General features: G+C 44.8%; 1 protein-coding gene across 1 annotated transcript in view; it reads right to left on the bottom strand.

The window, feature by feature from the left end:
* Positions 1–8,021: 8,021 nt before the first annotated feature.
* Positions 8,022–14,023, bottom strand: part of LOC118947127 (unconventional myosin-XV-like) — a 51,905-nt gene continuing 45,903 nt past the window's right edge. Inside the window, exons 21-25 of the mRNA XM_036972341.1 lie at positions 13,453–13,586; positions 10,166–10,299; positions 9,497–9,630; positions 8,542–8,688; positions 8,022–8,287 (exon numbers count right to left, since the gene is read on the bottom strand). Coding sequence (XP_036828236.1) covers positions 8,186–8,287; positions 8,542–8,688; positions 9,497–9,630; positions 10,166–10,299; positions 13,453–13,586 — 651 coding nt within the window. The 3' untranslated portion in view covers positions 8,022–8,185. The remainder of the gene's footprint in view (positions 8,288–8,541; positions 8,689–9,496; positions 9,631–10,165; positions 10,300–13,452; positions 13,587–14,023) is intronic.

Genomic DNA, 14,023 nt, shown 5'->3' on the forward strand with positions numbered 1-14,023 from the left:
AATTCCCCCATTGGGTCAAACAGCTGCATCAGACAGAGAAGTGGCTCCACCAGTGGTTGTATATAAACCTCAATTTGGGCTGGAATCTCCTCCTTCTTATTACCACAGCAAGCAAGGTACTTGGAGTCAAACAGACAGGCCTGGAGGAGATCTTTAAGGTCAGGTTCCTCCCCAAGGTACTTGGAGTCAAACAGACAGGCCTGGAGGAGATCTTTAAGGTCAGGTTCCTCCCCAAGGTACTTGGAGTCAAACAGACAGGCCTGGAGGAGATCTTTAAGGTCAGGTTCCTCCCCAAGGTACTTGGAGTCAAACAGACAGGCCTGGAGGAGATCTTTAAGGTCAGGTTCCTCCCCAAGGTACTTGGAGTCAAACAGACAGGCCTGGAGGAGATCTTTAAGGTCAGGTTCCTCCCCAAGGTACTTGGAGTCAAACAGACAGGATGAGATCTTTAAGGTCAGGGCCCTCCCCAAGGTACTTGGAGTCAAACAGACAGGCCTGGAGGAGATCTTTAAGGTCAGGTTCCTCCCCAAGGTACTTGGAGTCAAACAGACAGGCCTGGAGGAGATCTTTAAGGTCAGGTTCCTCCCCAAGGTACTTGGAGTCAAACAGACAGGATGAGATCTTTAAGGTCAGGGCCCTCCCCAAGGTACTTGGAGTCAAACAGACAGGCCTGGAGGAGATCTTTAAGGTCAGGTTCCTCCCCAAGGTACTTGGAGTCAAACAGACAGGCCTGGAGGAGATCTTTAAGGTCAGGTTCCTCCCCAAGGTACTTGGAGTCAAACAGACAGGCCTGGAGGAGATCTTTAAGGTCAGGTTCCTCCCCAAGGTACTTGGAGTCAAACAGACAGGATGAGATCTTTAAGGTCAGGGCCCTCCCCAAGGTACTTGGAGTCAAACAGACAGGCCTGGATGAGATCTTTAAGGTCAGGGCCCTCCCCAAGGTACCAGGAGTCAAACAGACAGGATGAGACCTGGCTTAACCTGACCTGACCTGGCCTGATCTAACCTGGCCTGACCTGGCCTGGCCTAATCTGACCTGGCCTAACCCGGCCTGACCTAACCTGGCCTGACCTAACCTGGCCTGACCTAACCTCACCTAACCTGACCTAACCTCACCTAACCTGACATGGCCTGACCTGACTTGGCCTGGCCTGGCCTGGCCTAACCTGGCCTGACATAACCTAACCTGGCCTGACATAACCTAACCTGGCCTGACATAACCTAACCTGGCCTGACCTGACCTGGCCTGACCTGACCTTACCTGACCTAACCTGACCTGACCTGGCCTGACCTAACCTGACCTGGCCTAACCTGGCCTGGCCTGGCCTAACCTGGCCTGACCTAACCTAACTTGGCCTGACCTAACCTGACCTGGCCTGACCTAACCTGACCTGGCCTGGCCTAACCTGACCTGACCTGGCCTGACCTGACCTGACATGGCCTGGCCTGGCCTGACCTAACCTGACCTGACCTGATACCCATTACCTTCTGGTGTAGACCCTCCACTATATACCTTCCTCCTACAGATACCCATTACCTTCTGTTGTAGAAACAAACAGCTGCTCAAACCAAGATAATTCCCCCATTGGGTCAAACAGCTGCTCAAACCAAGACAATTCCCCCATTGGGTCAAACAGCTGCTCAAACCAAGATAATTCCCCCATTGGGTCAAACAGCTGCTCAAACCAAGACAATTCCCCCATTGGGTCAAACAGCTGCTCAAACCAAGATAATTCCCCCATTGGGTCAAACAGCTGCTCAAACCAAGATAATTCCCCCATTGGGTCAAACAGCTGCTCAAACCAAGATAATTCCCCCATTGGGTCAAACAGCTGCTCAAACCAAGATAATTCCCCCATTGGGTCAAACAGCTGCTCAAACCAAGACAATTCCCCCATTGGGTCAAACAGCTGCTCAAACCAAGATAATTCCCCCATTGGGTCAAACAGCTGCATCAGACAGAGAAGTGGCTCCACCAGTGGTTGTATATAAACCCCAATTTGGGCTGGAATCTCCTCCTTCTTATTACCACAGCAAGCAAGGTACTTGGAGTCAAACAGACAGGCCTGGAGGAGATCTTTAAGGTCAGGTTCCTCCCCAAGGTACTTGGAGTCAAACAGACAGGCCTGGAGGAGATCTTTAAGGTCAGGTTCCTCCCCAAGGTACTTGGAGTCAAACAGACAGGCCTGGAGGAGATCTTTAAGGTCAGGTTCCTCCCCAAGGTACTTGGAGTCAAACAGACAGGCCTGGAGGAGATCTTTAAGGTCAGGTTCCTCCCCAAGGTACTTGGAGTCAAACAGACAGGCCTGGAGGAGATCTTTAAGGTCAGGTTCCTCCCCAAGGTACTTGGAGTCAAACAGACAGGCCTGGAGGAGATCTTTAAGGTCAGGTTCCTCCCCAAGGTACTTGGAGTCAAACAGACAGGATGAGATCTTTAAGGTCAGGGCCCTCCCCAAGGTACTTGGAGTCAAACAGACAGGCCTGGAGGAGATCTTTAAGGTCAGGTTCCTCCCCAAGGTACTTGGAGTCAAACAGACAGGCCTGGAGGAGATCTTTAAGGTCAGGTTCCTCCCCAAGGTACTTGGAGTCAAACAGACAGGCCTGGAGGAGATCTTTAAGGTCAGGTTCCTCCCCAAGGTACTTGGAGTCAAACAGACAGGATGAGATCTTTAAGGTCAGGGCCCTCCCCAAGGTACTTGGAGTCAAACAGACAGGCCTGGATGAGATCTTTAAGGTCAGGGCCCTCCCCAAGGTACCAGGAGTCAAACAGACAGGATGAGACCTGGCTTAACCTGACCTGACCTGGCCTGATCTAACCTGGCCTGACCTGGCCTGGCCTAATCTGACCTGGCCTAACCCGGCCTGACCTAACCTGGCCTGACCTAACCTGGCCTGACCTAACCTCACCTAACCTGACCTAACCTCACCTAACCTGACATGGCCTGACCTGACTTGGCCTGGCCTGGCCTGGCCTAACCTGGCCTGACATAACCTAACCTGGCCTGACATAACCTAACCTGGCCTGACATAACCTAACCTGGCCTGACCTGACCTGGCCTGACCTGACCTTACCTGACCTGACCTGGCCTGACCTAACCTGACCTGGCCTAACCTGGCCTGGCCTGGCCTAACCTGGCCTGACCTAACCTAACTTGGCCTGACCTAACCTGACCTGGCCTGACCTAACCTGACCTGGCCTGGCCTAACCTGACCTGACCTGGCCTGACCTGACCTGACATGGCCTGGCCTGGCCTGACCTAACCTGACCTGACCTGATACCCATTACCTTCTGGTGTAGACCCTCCACTATATACCTTCCTCCTACAGATACCCATTACCTTCTGTTGTAGAAACAAACAGCTGCTCAAACCAAGATAATTCCCCCATTGGGTCAAACAGCTGCTCAAACCAAGACAATTCCCCCATTGGGTCAAACAGCTGCTCAAACCAAGATAATTCCCCCATTGGGTCAAACAGCTGCTCAAACCAAGACAATTCCCCCATTGGGTCAAACAGCTGCTCAAACCAAGATAATTCCCCCATTGGGTCAAACAGCTGCTCAAACCAAGATAATTCCCCCATTGGGTCAAACAGCTGCTCAAACCAAGATAATTCCCCCATTGGGTCAAACAGCTGCTCAAACCAAGATAATTCCCCCATTGGGTCAAACAGCTGCATCAGACAGAGAAGTGGCTCCACCAGTGGTTGTATATAAACCCCAATTTGGGCTGGAATCTCCTCCTTCTTATTACCACAGCAAGCAAGGTACTTGGAGTCAAACAGACAGGCCTGGAGGAGATCTTTAAGGTCAGGTTCCTCCCCAAGGTACTTGGAGTCAAACAGACAGGCCTGGAGGAGATCTTTAAGGTCAGGTTCCTCCCCAAGGTACTTGGAGTCAAACAGACAGGCCTGGAGGAGATCTTTAAGGTCAGGTTCCTCCCCAAGGTACTTGGAGTCAAACAGACAGGATGAGATCTTTAAGGTCAGGGCCCTCCCCAAGGTACTTGGAGTCAAACAGACAGGCCTGGAGGAGATCTTTAAGGTCAGGTTCCTCCCCAAGGTACTTGGAGTCAAACAGACAGGCCTGGAGGAGATCTTTAAGGTCAGGTTCCTCCCCAAGGTACTTGGAGTCAAACAGACAGGCCTGGAGGAGATCTTTAAGGTCAGGTTCCTCCCCAAGGTACTTGGAGTCAAACAGACAGGATGAGATCTTTAAGGTCAGGGCCCTCCCCAAGGTACTTGGAGTCAAACAGACAGGCCTGGATGAGATCTTTAAGGTCAGGGCCCTCCCCAAGGTACCAGGAGTCAAACAGACAGGATGAGACCTGGCTTAACCTGACCTGACCTGGCCTGATCTAACCTGGCCTGACCTGGCCTGGCCTAATCTGACCTGGCCTAACCCGGCCTGACCTAACCTGGCCTGACCTAACCTGGCCTGACCTAACCTCACCTAACCTGACCTAACCTCACCTAACCTGACATGGCCTGACCTGACTTGGCCTGGCCTGGCCTGGCCTAACCTGGCCTGACATAACCTAACCTGGCCTGACATAACCTAACCTGGCCTGACATAACCTAACCTGGCCTGACCTGACCTGGCCTGACCTGACCTTACCTGACCTGACCTGGCCTGACCTAACCTGACCTGGCCTAACCTGGCCTGGCCTGGCCTAACCTGGCCTGACCTAACCTAACTTGGCCTGACCTAACCTGACCTGGCCTGACCTAACCTGACCTGGCCTGGCCTAACCTGACCTGACCTGGCCTGACCTGACCTGACATGGCCTGGCCTGGCCTGACCTAACCTGACCTGACCTGATACCCATTACCTTCTGGTGTAGACCCTCCACTATATACCTTCCTCCTACAGATACCCATTACCTTCTGTTGTAGAAACAAACAGCTGCTCAAACCAAGATAATTCCCCCATTGGGTCAAACAGCTGCTCAAACCAAGACAATTCCCCCATTGGGTCAAACAGCTGCTCAAACCAAGATAATTCCCCCATTGGGTCAAACAGCTGCTCAAACCAAGACAATTCCCCCATTGGGTCAAACAGCTGCTCAAACCAAGATAATTCCCCCATTGGGTCAAACAGCTGCTCAAACCAAGATAATTCCCCCATTGGGTCAAACAGCTGCTCAAACCAAGATAATTCCCCCATTGGGTCAAACAGCTGCTCAAACCAAGATAATTCCCCCATTGGGTCAAACAGCTGCATCAGACAGAGAAGTGGCTCCACCAGTGGTTGTATATAAACCCCAATTTGGGCTGGAATCTCCTCCTTCTTATTACCACAGCAAGCAAGGTACTTGGAGTCAAACAGACAGGCCTGGAGGAGATCTTTAAGGTCAGGTTCCTCCCCAAGGTACTTGGAGTCAAACAGACAGGCCTGGAGGAGATCTTTAAGGTCAGGTTCCTCCCCAAGGTACTTGGAGTCAAACAGACAGGCCTGGAGGAGATCTTTAAGGTCAGGTTCCTCCCCAAGGTACTTGGAGTCAAACAGACAGGCCTGGAGGAGATCTTTAAGGTCAGGTTCCTCCCCAAGGAGGGGACCTTCTGGTGTAGACCCTCCACTATATACCTTCCTTCTATAGATACCCATTACCTTCTGGTGTAGACCCTCCACTATATACCTTCCTCCGACAGATACCCATTATCTTCTGGGTTAGAAACCAGATTACGGCCTCCTCCTACAGATACCCATTACCTTCTGGGTTAGAAACCAGACTACGGCCTCCTCCTACCGATACCCATTACCTTCTGGGTTAGAAACCAGACTACGGCCTCCTCATGTCTCTAACTGATAATTAACGATATTTAAAGTTTAGAAATCCGAACCCGTCAGAGGCCATGTGGTAGAGAGTGATGCGGGCGCTGGAGATGGGGGTTTGAGCAGGTGGGTCTGGGCAGGGTGATGCGGGCGCTGGAGATGGGGGTTTGAGCAGGTGGGTCTGGGCAGGGTGATGTGGGCGTTGGAGATGGGGGTGTGAGCAGGTGGGTCTGGGCAGGGTGATGTGGGCGCTGGAGATGGGGGTGTGAGCAGGTGGGTCTGGGCAGGGTGATGTGGGCGTTGGAGATGGGGGTGTGAGCAGGTGGGTCTGGGCAGGGTGATGTGGTTGCCGTTTGTATGTGTATGTTTTGTATCGTCTAAAAAATATAAAATAAATTCGTACAAGATAAAATAAATAAGAAAGAAAATGAAAAGCTTTGCAACACAGCCACTGATTATTCATTATGAATAGGATTTAATTAGATTGATTTAGTTTACATTCTTCTTGTAACCTCAGTGTCACAGATAATAGAACACAACATGAGAAGATTAACTTGGACAAAACAGTCAAAACATTTCTTTATTAAAGACAAATCCTCGTCGGACTCTCTTTCCTCCCGTCTCTTCTTCACCTCACTAAAGGAGGACTCCGTGTGTCAGAACCTCCCTTCCCGTCTCTTCTTCACCTCAGTAAAGGAGGACTCCGTGTGTCAGAACCTCCGTTCCCGTCTCTTCTTCACCTCAGTAAAGGAGGACTCCGTGTGTCAGAACCTCCCTTCCCGTCTCTTCTTCACATCAGTAAAGGACGACTCCGTGTGTCAGAACCTCCCTTCCCGTCTCTTCTTCACCTCAGTAAAGGAGGACTCCGTGTGTCAGAACCTCCCTTCCCGTCTCTTCTTCACATCAGTAAAGGACGACTCCGTGTGTCAGAACCTCCCTTCCCGTCTCTTCTTCACCTCAGTAAAGGAGGACTCCGTGTGTCAGAACCTCCCTTCCCGTCTCTTCTTCACCTCAGTAAAGGAGGACTCCGTGTGTCAGAACCTCCCTTCCCGTCTCTTCTTCACATCAGTAAAGGAGGACTCCATGTGTCAGAAACTCCCTTCCTGCAGAGGGTCTGTCACTCTTCCACAATGTGGTAAATAAAGACAGTTTGTTATTTAGAATGATTTACTTCTGGTTTTCAGAGGGACAGAAACCAACAGCCCACCGTGCCTTCTTTTGGAAAATCGTCAGTCCACATGTCAAGTGTAATTCCCTGATTGTTTTTCACCAAGTTCTCTCTTAACTCCAGAACCACCGCCAGCTAATATGTTGTTATTGCCTGATGCAGGACTTTATTGCCAGAGAAGAGAGACTATCAGACTGAAAACACCTCCATTGAATTAGGAAAATATGGTCAATCTGTAGCACAGTTTAGACTACCGATAGATCAGAGTTATTCCTCCCCCTTGAGACAGTGTGGTGTAGAGACAGAACGATCAATCTACCACCTTCTACCACCATCTACCACCTTCTACCACCATCTACCACCTTCTACCACCATCTACCACCTTCTACCACCATCTACCACAATCTACCACTAACTACCACTAACTACCACCATCTACCACCTTCTACCACCATCTACCACCATCTACCACCATCTACCACCATCTACCACCTTCTACCACCTTCTACCACCTTCTACCACCATCTACCACCAACTACCACGATTTACTACTATCTACCACTAACTACCACCATCTACCACATTCTACCACTATCTACCACCTTCTACCACTATCTACCACCTTCTACCACCATCTACCACCATATACCACTATCTACCACATTCTACCACCATCTACCACCATCTACCACCATCTACCACCATCTACCACCTTCTACCACCTTCTACCACCTTCTACCACCAACTACCACGATCTACCACCATCTACCACTAACTACCACCAACTACCACCAACTACCACCATCTACCACCATCTACCACCAACTACCACCATCTACCACTATCTATCACCAACTACCACCATCTACCACTAACTACCACTAACTACCACCATCTACCACCAACTACCACTATCTACCACCATCTACCACCAACTACCACCATCTACCACTAACTACCACCATCTACCACTATCTACCACCATCTACCACCAACTACCACCATCTACCACTAACTACCACCATCTACCACTAACTACCACTATCTACCACTAACTACCAACATCTACCACTAACTACCACCATCTACCACCATCCACCACTAACTACCACCATCTACCACTATCTACCACCATCTACCATCTTCTAACGTCTCTTCTCCCGGACTGTCTGACTGACTGACTGACTGACTGACTGACTGGCAGACAGACAGACAGACAGACAGACAGACAGACAGACAGTGTGTTATAACAGAGTGATCTCACTCGGTGGCAGGGTGAGTCTCTTCTCCCGGACAGACAGCATGTTTTCCATGTGCATGGCAATGACCCGACACAGCTCCAGACCCTAGACACAGAAACAACATTGTTCCAACACAGACACAACATTGTTCCAACACAGACACAACATTGTTCCAACACAGACACAACGACAACACAGACACAACATTGTTCCAACACAGACACAACATTGTTCCAACACAGACACAACATTGTTCCAACACAGACACAACATTGTTCCAACACAGACACAACATTGTTCCAACACAGCTCCAGACCCTAGACACAGACACAACATTGTTCCAACACAGACACACAGACCTGTTCTAGCTGCAGCTGTGTGATTCGCTGTGTCAGCAGGTCTCCCAGCAGAATGTCTATGTAGGGATAGGAGGAGCTGGAGCCTCCTGTTGGTCTCTGGGTTCTGGTGGACTGGATCTCATTCAGAGGGTAACGCGCCGTGGCCTCCTAAACACACACACACACTGTTACTGTATGGCTGGGTGGTAAGCTGGGAGACAGAGTCCTGAGGGAGGGAGGGAGGGAGGGAGGGAGGGGGAGAAAGATGAGAGATATAGAGAGGAAAGAGAGAGAGAGAAAAATGGAGGGAGGGAGGGAGGGAGGGAGGGAGGGAGGGAGGGAGGGAGGGAGGGAGGGAGGGAGGGAGGGAGACCGAGAGAAAGATGAGAGATATAGAGAGGAAAGATAGAGAGAGAAAGAGATAGGGAGAGAGATGATTAGTTACAGACAGTCCTAAATGAATTGTGAAAAATTATGAGTGATAAAGTTACAAACATAGAAATAGCATATCCCCAAGACATGCTAACCTCTCCCCATTACAATCACAGGGGAGGTTAGCATTTTATAGCATACCTCCAAGACATGCTAACCTCTCACCATTACAATAACAGGGGAGGTTAGCATTTCATATCATACCTCCAAGACATGCTAACCTCTCACCATTACAATAACAGGGGAGGTTAGCATTTTATATCATACCTCCAAGAAATGCTAACCTCTCACCATTACAATAACAGGGGAGGTTAGCATTTTATATCATACCCTCAAGACATGCTAACCTCTCACCATTACAATAACATGGGAGGTTAGCATTTTATATCATACCTCCAAGAAATGCTAACCTCTCACCATTACAATAACAGGGGAGGTTAGCATTTTGAGGGGGTATGATATTTATGCCTCTGTAGTCATGGTAGCATACACGTGAACGTAGAAGTGTTTAAAAACAGAGACAGAAGCAGGGCTCTAGTCGTACATGTGAGTCCTTGTGTAGGAAGTGCAGTCCGTTCTGGTTGACAGCCAACACACAGGGAGCCAGGATGGAGATGTTGCTGCTGGACTGGATGTAGAAGAAGGAGGAACCAAACATGGGGAACGCACTGACCAGACCTGGACACACAGAGACACACAGAGAGACACACAGAGACACACAGAGACACACACAGAGAGACACACAGAGAGACACACAGAGACACACACAGAGAGACACAGAGACACACACAGAGAGACATAGAGACACACACAGAGACACACAGAGACACACACAGAGAGACACAGAGACACACACAGAGAGACATAGAGACACACACAGAGACACACACAGAGACACACACAGAGACACACACAGAGACACACACACAGAGAGACATAGAGACACAGAGACACACACAGAGACACACAGAGACACACACAGAGAGACACAGAGACACACACAGAGAGACATAGAGACACACACAGAGACACACACAGAGACACACACAGACACACACAGAGACACACACACAGAGACACACACAGAGAGAGACACAGAGACACACAGAGACACAGAGACACAGAGACACAGAGACACACACATTATGTGAAGTTCGTCAGGGGTCCATAGTGGGCACTATATATATTGTCAATGAATGAATCCATCCCGTACCGAGGAACTGAGCCCTGGCCTGGTGAGGACTCAGAGGAGAGACCTGCTGCATATGCTGAGTGACCATGTTGAGCCAGGGCTGAGGAGGCTGTCTGATGTAGAGCTGGGGGGGGACATACTCCTGGACCTCACCACTACAGAGAGGAGAGGAGAGGAGAGGAGAGGAGAGGAGAGGAGAGGAGAGGAGAGGAGAGGAGAGGAGAGGAGAGGAGAGGAGAGGAGATATCTGTATTATCTAGTTATATTTACATATGATAGATATCTGTATTATCTAGTTATATTTACACACGTTAGATATCTGTATTATCTAGTTATATTTACACATGTCAGATATCTGTATTATCTAGTTATATTTACACATGTCAGATATCTGTATTATCTAGTTATCTAGTTATATTTACACATGATAGATATCTGTATTATCTAGTTATCTAGTTATATTTACACATGATAGATATCTGTATTATCTAGTTATATTTACACATGTCAGATATCTGTATTATCTAGTTATCTAGTTATATTTACACATGTTAGATATCTGTATTATCTAGTTATATTTACACATGTCAGATATCTGTATTATCTAGTTATCTAGTTATATTTACACATGTCAGATATCTGTATTATCTAGTTATATTTACATATGATAGATATCTGTATTATCTAGTTATATTTACACATGTCAGATATCTGTATTATCTAGTTATATTTACATATGATAGATATCTGTATTATCTAGTTATATTTACACATGTCAGATATCTGTATTATCTAGTTATCCAGTTATATTTACACATGATAGATATCTGTATTATCTAGTTATATTTACACATGTTAGATATCTGTATTATCTAGTTATATTTACACATGTCAGATATCTGTATTATCTAGTTATCTAGTTATATTTACACATGATAGATATCTGTATTATCTAGTTATCTAGTTATATTTACACATGATAGATATCTGTATTATCTAGTTATCTAGTTATATTTACACATGATAGATATCTGTATTATCTAGTTATATTTACACATGTCAGATATCTGTATTATCTAGTTATCTAGTTATATTTACACATGATAGATATCTGTATTATCTAGTTATATTTACACATGTTAGATATCTGTATTATCTAGTTATCCAGTTATATTTACACATGATAGATATCTGTATTATCTAGTTATCTAGTTATATTTACACATGATAGATATCTGTATTATCTAGTTATATTTACACATGTTAGATATCTGTATTATCTAGTTATCTAGTTATATTTACACATGATAGATATCTGTATTATCTAGTTATATTTACACATGTTAGATATCTGTATTATCTAGTTATCCAGTTATATTTACACATGATAGATATCTGTATTATCTAGTTATCTAGTTATATTTACACATGATAGATATCTGTATTATCTAGTTATATTTACACACGTTAGATATCTGTATTATCTAGTTATCCAGTTATATTTACACATGATAGATATCTGTATTATCATGTTATATTTACACATGTTAGATATCTGTATTATCTAGTTATATTTACACATGTTAGATATCTTTATTATCTAGTTATCCAGTTATATTTACACATGATAGATATCTGTATTATCTAGTTATCTAGTTATATTTACACATGATAGATATCTGTATTATCTAGTTATATTTACACATGTTAGATATCTGTATTATCTAGTTATATTTACACATGTTAGATATCTGTATTATCTAGTTATCTAGTTATATTTACACATGATAGATATCTGTATTATCTAGTTATATTTACACATGTTAGATATCTGTATTATCTAGTTATCTAGTTATATTTACACATGTTAGATATCTTTATTATCTAGTTATATTTACACATGTTAGATATCTGTATTATCTAGTTATATTTACACATGTTAGATATCTGTATTATCTAGTTATCTAGTTATATTTACACATGATAGATATCTGTATTATCTAGTTATATTTACACATGTTAGATATCTGTATTATCTAGTTATCTAGTTATATTTACACATGTTAGATATCTTTATTATCTAGTTATCTAGTTATATTTACACATGTTAGATATCTGTATTATCATGTTATATTTACATATGTCAGATATCTGTATTATCTAGTTATATTTACACATGTTAGATATCTGTATTATCTAGTTATATTTACACATGTCAGATATCTGTATTATCTAGTTATATTTACACATGATAGATATCTGTATTATCTAGTTATCTAGTTATATTTACACATGTCAGATATCTGTATTATCTAGTTATATTTACACATGTTAGATATCTGTATTATCTAGTTATATTTACACATGATAGATATCTGTATTATCTAGTTATATTTACACATGTCAGATATCTGTATTATCTAGTTATATTTACACATGTTAGATATCTGTATTATCTAGTTATCTAGTTATATTTACACATGTTAGATATCTGTATTATCTAGTTATATTTACACATGTCAGATATCTGTATTATCTAGTTATCTAGTTATATTTACACATGTCAGATATCTGTATTATCTAGTTATATTTACACATGATAGATATCTGTATTATCTAGTTATATTTACACATGTTAGATATCTGTATTATCTAGTTATCCAGTTATATTTACACATGATAGATATCTGTATTATCTAGTTATATTTACACATGTCAGATATCTGTATTATCTAGTTATCCAGTTATATTTACACATGTTAGATATCTGTATTATCTAGTTATATTTACACATGATAGATATCTGTATTATCTAGTTATATTTACACATGTTAGATATCTGTATTATCTAGTTATCCAGTTATATTTACACATGTTAGATATCTGTATTATCTAGTTATATTTACACATGATAGATATCTGTATTATCTAGGTATTTTTACACGCGCAAAAATGTGTGCGTGTGTGCGTGTGGGTGTGAGTGTGGGTGTATGCGCGTGTGTGTATGTGCGTGTGTGTGCGTGTATGTATGTGTGTGTGTGTGTGAGTGGGTGTGTGTGCGTGTGTGTGTGCGTGTGTGTGTATGTGTGTATGTGTGTGTATGTGTGTATGTGCGTGTGAGTGCGTGTGTGCGTGCGTGTGTGTGTGTATGTGTGTGTGTGTGTATGTGTGTATGTGTGTGTATGTGTGTATGTGTGTATGTGCGTGTGAGTGCGTGTGTGCGTGCGTGTGTGTGTGTATGTGTGTATGTGCGTGTGTGTGTGTGCGTGCGTGCGTGCGTGTGTGTTTGTGTGCGTGCGTGTTCTTACATGGTGGGCAGGAAGACGGTATCTTTAGCACGGTGTTGTAATGCTGCCAGCTTGGCCAACTGCTGCAGCTGCTGCTCACTGGCTTTACTCTGAGGAACCACACTCAGCAAGGCCTTCAGATAGTCTGGTAACACCTAGAACATAGAACACAGGCCTTTAGATAGTCTGGTAACACCTAGAACACAGGCCTTCAGAGAGTCTGGTAACACCTAGTACATAGAACACAGGCTTTTAGATAGTCTGGTAACACCTAGAACATAGAACACAGGCATTTAGATAGTCTGGTAACACCTAGAACACAGGCCTTTAGATAGTCTGGTAACACCTAGAACACAGGCCTTCAGAGAGTCTGGTAACACCTAGAACACAGGCCTTCAGATAGTCTGGTAACACCTAGAACATAGAACACAGGCCTTTAGATAGTCTGGTAACACCTAGTACATAGAACACAGGCCTTCAGAGAGTCTGGTAACTCCTAGTACATAGAACACAGGCCTTTAGATAGTCTGGTAACACCTAGAACACAGGCCTTTAGATAGTCTGGTAACACCTAGAACACAGGCCTTCAGAG

Source organism: Oncorhynchus mykiss, unplaced genomic scaffold (genome assembly GCF_013265735.2).
Source record: "Oncorhynchus mykiss isolate Arlee unplaced genomic scaffold, USDA_OmykA_1.1 un_scaffold_140, whole genome shotgun sequence".
In the NCBI taxonomy this organism is placed as follows: Eukaryota; Metazoa; Chordata; class Actinopteri; order Salmoniformes; family Salmonidae; genus Oncorhynchus; species Oncorhynchus mykiss.